At 44.7% G+C, this 10,000-nt stretch overlaps 1 protein-coding gene across 3 annotated transcripts in view; it reads left to right on the forward strand.

Annotated features, from left to right (window-relative positions):
• Positions 1-10,000, forward strand: part of hmga2 (high mobility group AT-hook 2) — a gene marked incomplete at both ends in the record, with an annotated part of 43,128 nt that overhangs the window by 19,427 nt on the left and 13,701 nt on the right. For all 3 annotated transcript variants that reach the window (XM_080851257.1, XM_080851258.1, XM_080851259.1), the window contains one exon: positions 9,985-10,000. This exon is cut by the window's right edge and continues 17 nt beyond it. In XM_080851257.1, the coding sequence (XP_080707383.1) occupies positions 9,985-10,000 (16 nt within the window). The remainder of the gene's footprint in view (positions 1-9,984) is intronic.

Below are 10,000 nucleotides of genomic sequence, written 5' to 3' on the forward strand. Positions count from 1 at the left end.
ACATGCTGAGGAATTCTAGACTGTGATCTTTTTTTCTTCATGGCCTTGTGCCCTGAAGAAAAATGACATCGGAGGGAAACAGGGTCATCCCAGATATGTAGAAACACACTTGAGGTTTGTGTTCGATTTCATACTGCCTTGCAGACGGGGAAATAGAAGCCGGGGCCTTTCTTCCCCTTCTCCAAACGGACACAGGGACACACTTACATGAGGCCTGTCAATTTGCCACAGTTAACGACCGTGATTAATGTGTGGAAAGATCAAGTTCACATTCATTACATTTCTGTTAGTTCAGAGAAGGGAAAGGAAAGCAATCAGGCAAACAAAGTGGTGTTCTCTCCAAATAGAAAGATGCCTTCTGGACGGGAGGCTTGTATCAACCAACAATGTGCAAAAAGAAAAACAAGCTGGGGTATTGTGGATTCCCATGTCCATGCTTTTTGACATTCCGGAGTGGGAAATGCAGGAAGACCATATGAGAATGTGCTCATTTTGGTTGCCAGAACATGGATCACTTTTATTGTGTGCTTGAATAATCCAAATATGCTCAGAGTCCTTACACACAGTCTTAAAAACGCGCACAGCACCCCCTCACCACCACCCCCAGCCCTCTCCAGATCGGCAGGCTGCAATTCTTTCAGATTTGTCAGAAAAAGTACTTTTGTTTGCGTCAATACAGTATTTCTGGCATTGCCTTTGAAACGCAGGAGGTGTGCTGGACAGCCTAATGCAAAACATTGACATGATGCCGCTTATTATCGTGTGTCGGACTTTGTCGATTTCTTCATATGCAGGACTCTGTGAAACACCAGCTGTGAAATCTACGTCAGATGACTGAAGTAAACACAATTTGTCAGATTCTGTGCACATCTAAAAACTGGACTTTGACAGGCCTTTGGCTTTCAGGTTTATTCGTTTGTTGAAGGAATTGCAGAACTTTAGCCAAGAAAAGTGTAAAAGTGAATCCCTGAAACATCCATCTCAAAGCACAGAGTTATCGACAGACTTGGCCCATAAAGATCCAAACAACCCCTCAAGACTGCGTAAAAGAAAACTCCCAACTGGAAAGAGCGCGTAAAAGAAAACTCCCAACTGGAAAGTTGCGTGGAGCAAAACTAAAACCTGAATTATTGCACAGCGAGCGCCCCTCCCCTTTTTCTCCTCGCTCCTTTGAGAAACTCTGGGAACTGATTTCACTTCAAACAGCAGAGGCTCCCAAACAGAGCAGATCCAATTTGTCTGCGCCTTTCTTTCCTTCCAGAACACCCCCCGAAAACCTCCTAACAAAAGGCTGCTTGTCCTGCCAGGAATTTTCCACATTCCCACATTCCTCTCTGTGGCAGACATTTTTCTCCACTACAAAGGGCCCTTCGGCAAATTCCCCCTAATCGCAGGGTTTAGCCAAGCCCTGATAGGTGCCATTCATAGCACTGTTTGGGAGGGGAGTAGGGTTTGGGGTAACGTGTGTGTGTGTGTGTGTTTGTGTGTGTGTTTGTGTGTGTGTGTGTGTGTGTGTGTGTGTGTGTGTGTGTGTGTGTGTATGCATGTGTGTTTGTCTGTGTTTGTGCACATGTGAGTGCGTGCATGTGTGCACTGGGGAGCTCGGGGTAGTGATGGTGGGGGGGGTTCTTGGACGAGGAATCTTTTCATGATCTACTGAAATGGTGGAGGCATTCCAGGGGAGATCACAAAGCGGGTGCTGTGGCCTGCACCCTGGAGAAGCCTGGCTTCTTTCCCCCCACTTCCACCTCCAGTCAAACAGAACATGTGGCATTTATTCACGGCAGCACAAGCTCTGGGCTGGGGTGAGGGGAGGGGAGGGAAGGGGAGAGAGGGGGGATGAGTGGAGAGGAGGGGGGCAGTTGCTGGGTGGCTCTACTGTGGGGTATGCTTCCAGAGAGGGGAGTCCTTGGGTATGTTCTCTTCGTCAAAATGAAGGAGGGTGTTTTTATTTTTCCTGCCTTTGTGGATTTCTTGTCAGCTGCAGTGAGGAGGTGCTCAAGGAAGGTTTTCCTTCAAACACAAAACATGTGTTAGCAGTTTAGCGTTGAGGTTTTTCTTTCTTCGTGTGTAGGTCTTGGGTATTTTTAACGTGCATTTTTGCGCTTTACATTTAATAGTGGTTTGAAAATGATATTTGCAAATGCCCCCGACACTGTAACATTAAAGGAATGTTTGAAGTTAAGTTAAGAAAGTTAGACAAGCATGGATAAAGAAATAGTTGATTCCGTTAAAAGATTGATTCTGGAAATAAAAAAAAATGTTCTATTGGATACTGGCAAAACATAATCTTGCAATGCTGAGCCCACGCAGAACCTTCCCTGACCTGTCACTGTTGTTTTTATTTGTATTCAAAATTGCACCACCTGTTTGGACTTGCTTAAAGAGTTCATTTATGTGGCACCAATGTTACACAACAATGTGAAACCTGCTTGGCGTGGTGAGGAACTCATTTCTGGGAACAGCGGTGACTGCGGAGGCGTCTGGTTCCATATCGTATGTAATAACTCCCCGGCATCAGCTCACTTCCCTGTGTTTAGAACCTGGCTGCTCCATTCATGCAGGCACAGAGCCTGCCAGGTTAAGTAGAGGGTTGAGGGTTGGGCAATTTGATGGAGGGTCGCTGCACAAAGCCTCTAGGGTTAGGTGTGAGGGACCAGGGGACCTGTTTTTATATCAACAGAAAGTTAAATTGCACATACTGTAAGCTCCAAAGGATGTACATTTAGAAAAGAAACAGCCAAATTGGAAAGTGGAGGGGGAAAATGTTGGTTGATGGTGAGAGGTCTGCATTATAGGTCTCTTTGTCTGCAGACTCTCCTGTCTACTGTGTGTGTGTGTGTGTGTGGTGTGTGTGTGTGTGTGTGTGTGTCTGTGTGTGTGTGTGTGTGTGTGTGTGTGTGTATGTGTGTGTGTGCGTGCGCATGCGTGAGTGCGCGTATGTGTATGTGTGTATGTACTATGTATAAGTCTGCATTTGTTTCACTACTCATGCCCCACACAGTTTCAGACTTGCACTCAGAGACTTCAAAAGCGCTGGCTGCTAAGAGGCTCATCAGAGCAGGGGTTGTGACTGTGCTGTGATAGCTTCACTGGGCTACCTCTAAGCATGAAAGGCTGTTACTGACTGTGCTGTGATAGCTTCACTGGGCTACCTCTAAGCATGAAAGGCTGTTACTGACTGTGCTGTGATAGCTTCATGGGCTACCTCTTAGCATGAAGGGGTTGTGACTGTGCTGTGATAGCTTCACTGGGCTACCTCTTAGCATGATGGGGTTGTGACCGACTGTGCTGTGATAGCTTTGCTGGGCTACCTCTTAGCATGATGGGGTTGTGACCGACTGTGCTGTGATAGCTTTGCTGGGCTACCTCTTAGCATGATGGGGTTGTGACCGACTGTGCTGTGATAGCTTTGCTGGGCTACCTCTTAGCATGAAGGCGCCAGGACTGGCAAAGCATATGGACTACTTAAGAGTGTTATTCCTTCTCCCCTTACTGTTTTGGCTTAGCTTTGCCTCGGCACGCTCCTCTCAGGGGCTGCAGGTACGTGCAGCTGCCTGTGGTCTGTGCCCAGGCTGCCACAACTGAGAACTCTCTTCCTCCTCTTAGCAATTAGCAGTTAGCTTTGTTAGTTTCAGAAATGAAGGCTGTTCACAAATAGTCTTAAGTAGACATCCTTGTGTCACATATCTAAAGAGACACCCAGTTGTGAATGCTCTGAAGTGTCAGCAGTGGAGCTGCATCTAGCATTGCCTTGAAACGGGAGCTAGCCAGCCCGGAATGACAGTTTAAGTGCAGCGTTTAATTTGCACCTCTGTTGAGAGGGCACGCCACTCAGGCAAGATTTTACAGGAATACTGAATGGTGTAAATGCCTCAAAATCCTAAAAGCATAAATCAGGCGGTGAGGCGGTTGCATCATGGCATCTGGGTGCTGCAGCCCTTCCCCTCTGGAGTGCAGAGAGGTGTTTGACATCACTTCATCCCGGGTGAGACTTCCGCTCGCTGCAGAGGGAGCCAGGGAAGCTGTTATCTCTCTCGGATGGGGAAGATTAATAATGGTGTTTGGCCTGACAGGCCATTGCTTTGAAGACGGGAGGCAGTGGGAGGGAGTCAGCTTTTTCCTGTCTCCCTTTACTCATTCACACTCTACCCTGACCCTGTGTGTGTGTGTGTGTGTGTCAGTGAGTGTGTGTGCGTGCACGTATGTGTTCATCTGCCTATGTGTGTTTGTGTGTGTCCATTTCTCTTTGTGTGTATATAAATGGGTGTCTGTGCAGACCACCGTCTCTACTGTCCAGGAAGCTGTTTGTGTGTGTGTGTGTGTGTGTGTCTGTGTGTGTGTGTGTGTGTGTGTGTGTGTGTGGCTGTGTGTGTGTGGCTGTGTGTGTGTGTGTGTGTGTGTGTGTGTGTGTGTGTGTGTGTGTGTGTGTGTGTGTGTGGCTGTGTATGTGTGTGTGTGTGTGTGTGTGTGTGTGCAAAGAGACGCCCCCACAGCTTTCCTCTTGGAGTGAGTTCAGGGCTCCCTCATCATGCAGGGGGACGGCCTGATTACTCTGAAGCTGTTAGGGTTAGGAAAACTTGAAAAGGCCAGCAAAGGATCAAGATTGAACTGCCTGTCAGATGAAGGCTCTTATCACTGTGCCTCCACTCCTAGGTGAAATGAAATGGTTTATTGTGCGTAGGGGGGCCACTGGACTGGACTCTGCCGTGTGGGGAAACAGCTTACTCAGTTGTGTGGCATCCGACCCACGATCTGGAGGTAGAGAGTTACTGCGGCTCTGCTGGGCTTACCTTGGAATGAAATCGACATGCCATATTTTTCCCCCTCTCTTCTTCAGATACCTTTCTTTGATGTTATCATTCCTAAGCACGGTGTGTGTCTTTCGGGCTGCCGCTGGCTCTGTTTTTTGAGTCATACGTTTGGTAGGATGAGTATCCTGATGGATGTTCTTTTTTTTCTGAAGTAGCAGGATGCAGCATGTAACTGGCAGCGGATGGTTATGGGACTTAGAGCCGAAATGACTCATGTGTTACAGAGCTCTTTCTCTGTGGGGGAGCTCGTCTCTATGTTACTTAAAGGCTGTCTGGATCTGTGATGTAGTTTGCAGGTTGACATTATCACGATTTGAGGGGCAGAATTAAAGAATCAGCTGGGCTGTAACTGGACCTGCATATTCAGAACTGATTCAAATACTGTGTTGAACGATGAAAGTCTGTTTCTGAAACTCAAGCATTTTTTTAGACAGCCAACTGTACATGTCATGTCTTTCAGTGGGTCAGTGTGCAAGTTTTATTTAGTTTTGTTGCGATATATTTGCATTGAACAGGTTCACACCATTAACCTGCAGCGATTAAACATGTATTTCATATGCACTTTTATTTCCAACATACTGTATCAGTTATCGTTAAATAATTCAATTTGAACTATGAGCTTTCCTCATTATTTTCTGGGAAAAAACAAACACCCTCTATTAGTAAAAGGTTATGAATTGAGTTCTAGGTAATAGACATTATTTTATATAGTGGACTTTCCAGACTAGCATTAAAATATCTTTGACGCCTATTACAGCCTTAGAGAAGGCTGTCCCTGTTCAGTAACAACCAGAGGCATTGACATCACACAAATGAAATGCTCACTCACTAAAAGTGCTCTATTAGGTAAAGTTGTTAAAATTTAATGGTGTAAATAGTATGGCATTCCAGATTTTAACAAGCCTTATTTTTTTTACCCAGTGTTTAATCAAAAACATATATCACTTTAAATGCAATTGTGGATTCCTTTGGTACCCCAAACTGTCAAATCTATCTAATTAGGTAATACTGAAATGGCTCATATGATTTTTAATATCTACCACACACCCACTGATATAAGTGTTGGACTGCAGCTCCACTGGTTGACTTTCATGATTCATAGCAAAGGTTAAGTGTAACAGACTGACAGCCAGAATTTCACCAGCTATAAGCCTTTTTACTCCAACTGTGTTCACAGACCGAGGTGTTCTCCTTGAGAGCTCCTAACCCCTCCCCCCCCCCCCCCCCCCCCCAACAAGTTCTGTCCAAGACGTTTTAGCTCAGTGGGGAATGGTGAGAATTTTGGCGTGCTGGTGGTATTCGTTCAGAAGCCTAACTATAAAAGTTGTTGAAGGATGTTAGCCACAAGGGCTGCTTTTCCACGACTGGCTTTCATGCAACTAGTTATATGATGCAGATTTACAGTCAAGCTGACATGACATGACTACTTTAAAAGCAGACATACATTTTAGGCAGTGTTCTCAGATAATATCTAATTACCCTTATAAGGTATCATGTTCCTATTCGGTTCAGAAATGGTATATTACTTTTTGATAATTGATTGCAAGTAATAGATGATACTCATCATAGCTGCCGAAATAGCAGGACATTCCGCTAAAGGGATGAATTTATAGAAAATGAGGAAAGGACCTCATTCACCCCATTCACGCCACGCCACGCCACATGAGAGAAAACATACTTCAACATCCCCAATTATGTACAATACAGTGTGGGATTACGACTTCTGTAGAACCACCATTCATCACAAACTCAACTTCTTTTTTTTTTGGTCAAGGTTTTTTTATTGCTTTTTAACGCACAGATGTAAAATTGTACAGTACAAATAAGCACAGTAAAGATGAACCTAACTAAAAAAAAAAATAATAATAATAATAAATAATAAATAATAAATAAATAAATAATACATAACAATAATAAAAAACATGGAGGACAGAGCATTGGTGGTTAGCTTCATAACAGATTATTGAAAGGAATAGATGTCCTCTAAATACTAGGGCAGTGTAGAAGGAGAATTGGAAACCAAATCATGGGAGTGTTTATAAGTCAGAGAAGTATTGTATAAATGGTTGCCAGTGCTTGAAAAATCTACTTGTGTCCCCACATAGAGTGAATTTGATTTTCTCTAATTTTAAGAAAAACATGAGTTCTTTCAACCAGACAGATACAAGAGGGGGCTGTGGTGATTTCCAGTTAAATAAAATTCTACGCCTAGCCAGTAGGGGGGCGAATGCCACAATATTTGCATGGGTCTTGTTTAGAACGTGTGGGGTGGGTGAAACACCAAATATGGCTACAAGAGGGCATGGTTCGAAAGTGATTCCTAAAATTTCTGAGAGAATTTTAAAGATGGAGATCCAGTAATGTTCAAGTTTGGGGCATGACGTATACATATGAGTCAAATGGCAGGGTGTGCCTCCACACTTAACACAAATGTCCTCAGTGTCTGGGTATATTTTGGATAGCCTTGAACTCGACAGATGCATTCTTTGAACAACTTTAAATTGAATCAGGCCCAAACGGGCACATGATGACGAATTACGTATTCTGTTGATGGCTCTCTCCCAAAAATCTTCCTCAAATTGTACGCCAAACTCCAGCTCCCAGGCAGCAGCGCTTTTAGAGCACTGCTCTGTGTTAAATGACAGAAGACCCCGATAAATGTGGGAAACAAGTGACCTCTGATTGGGTTGGAGTTTAAAGAGGTCTTCCCATGGCTGCCTAGGGGGTGAAGAGGGGAAGTCAGAAAAAGTCTTTAAGACACAATGCCTAATTTGAAAGTATCTAAATAAAGTGTGTTGTGGGCAAGTTGTGTGAAGCTGATAGGTCTGTGAAGCTAGCAAAAACTCTGCCTATGTATAAGTCATTGAACGTCTGTAGGCCATTTCTCTCCCACAACCGGAATGCAGAGTCTAGAAAAGAAGGAAAAGATGATTGCGGGTTATTGGCATAAGAGTAGAGGGGGAGTATGATTTAAAATGGCGCCTGAATTGATACCAAATTTTCAAGGAGTTACAGACAATTTGGTTATCTGTGTAACGAGAGGGAGATGTCGGAAGTGATGAGAAGAGAAGAGCAGTTGAGAGGACGACACACACGACCTCAACTCGAGTTGGCACCACAGGGCTTGGGCGTTATGTACCCAAAACAGAAATGTATGGATATTTGCTGCCCAGTAGTAATACAAAGACAGTCCTCCACTGAGTAAGCACTGCTAGAAGAGAGATGTCTTAATCCTAGGAGTTTTTCCACTCCATATGAAGGAAATGACTGCTTGATCAATAGATTTAAAATATGATTTTGGCAAAAATAGGGTGATACATTGAAAAAGATATAGACATTTTGGAAGAATGTTCATCTTGACTGCATTCATTTTACCAAGCATAGACAGGGGCAGATTACGCCATCTCTGGAAAGCAGACCTTATATTGCTGAGTAGGGGGGTACAATTTGCATCTAATAAAGAAGACAGTGTATGTGTAACAGTTACTCCCAGGTACTTGATGCTACAGTTTTTCAGTTGAAATGGTAGGTCAGACTGGGAAAGCAGAAGAGCCTTTGAGTTTATAGGGAGACATTCACTCTTTTGAAGATTGAGCTTGTACCCAGAAAAGGAGCCAAAGTTTTGTAATAACGACAGAATGTTAGGTAGTTGAGAAAGAGGATCAGTAATGAACAAAAGCAAATCATCTGCATACAACGCAAGCCCGTGTTCAACGGCCCTACAGGTTATCCCCAGGAATGAGGTTGAATTCCTGACAGCTATGGAGAGGGGCTCTATAGCAATAGCAAAAAGCAAGGGAGAAAGAAGGCAGCCCTGGCGAGTACCACGAGATAAATTGAAATAATCAGACCTTGTCACAAACTCAACTTCTGTGTAAATCCATTAAAGTTAAGCTTTATGATCCATTTGTAATCAGGCTTGGACTGCCTTTAGCAGAAACAGTGCCAGTAACGTGGCACGTATGAACTGGCGCTCATGTAGCAGCTCTCTGATATGACTGTGTTTGACAGACAGAAGTTCAGCCTGTCTACTTGAGGAGTTTAAAACCCCCCTTGCAGGCCATATATACAGTTTGGAATAAACTTGGTGCCACAGACAGAAACACTCTTTACGACACTTCACTTGGCTGTGAAATCACCAGTGCACTTTTGTTTAGTGTCTCTAGCCTTGAGTTGTTGTTCTGTATTTCTAGCTTTTTCCTGCAGCTTAAATGACCCTCTTAGGACACAAGTCTTGAGGTGTTATGTACTGTATGTCTAAAATGTCCATGATGAAGCTGTTTGGCTGTTCTGCATATTCAGGTTAATTGTTTTCCAGCGGTGGTTCCCAGGGTGGACGTTTGCTGGCCCGGTCCATTAGGAATGTGTGCATCATCTTCCCAATTTCCCCTTTATCGCAGCTTACATTCTTTGCTGGGATCCATCCGGTGTTGACATTTACTGTGTTACAGCCCACTAGCATTCCATGCAGAGCTGGCACAGAAAACACCAGCTGTTCCCAACAATCCGGCTTGGCGGATGGGATGGGGTGGTGGTGGTGGTGCTGATGGGGTGCAGATGGGGAAGGATGGGGGGGGGCATGTGCTCAGTTCACAGCGGCTGGCAGAGGCAGCACACACGCACACACACACACACACACACACACACACACACACACACACACACACACACACACACACACACACACACACACACACAGGAGGCTCAGACTCCTCAGCTGTCAGAGCTGCTTCCTGCGTGCCGTGGTGGCAACGCTTAGTGTTTGTGATGCAATGGCCAGGGCACAATCTGAGCTTTGTGTGCTGCCTCCGGCTCACTCGGTCCTTGTTGAAGGCGCCGCTGTTCTCCCCTCAAGAATGTGTTCCAATGTTACTGCAATGTTGGGAGTTGCAGAGAGGACGGGGACATTTCCCTGTCAAAAGTTCAGTGCTCGGAGGATGGGGTTAGTGATTGTATTGTGCTGCAGCAGCAGATGAAAGAGGGGCCTGTGACTGCTTTGGCTTTGAATGAAGTGGCAGGGCTCCACTGCATTCACTGATTGTTTGCGTCTTAAATCATTGTAATAGTTGTAATAGCACTCAGAACAGTAACTATTTAGTAGTTCTGTAGGAATGGCAGTCAATGTGACACAAGGTGTCTAATTCTTTCTCCATCTTTTTTTATCTTACAGCCACAGCAAGTGGTCC

The sequence above is a fragment of the Sprattus sprattus genome (assembly GCF_963457725.1).
Source record: "Sprattus sprattus genome assembly, chromosome: 14".
Classification (NCBI taxonomy): Eukaryota; Metazoa; Chordata; class Actinopteri; order Clupeiformes; family Clupeidae; genus Sprattus; species Sprattus sprattus.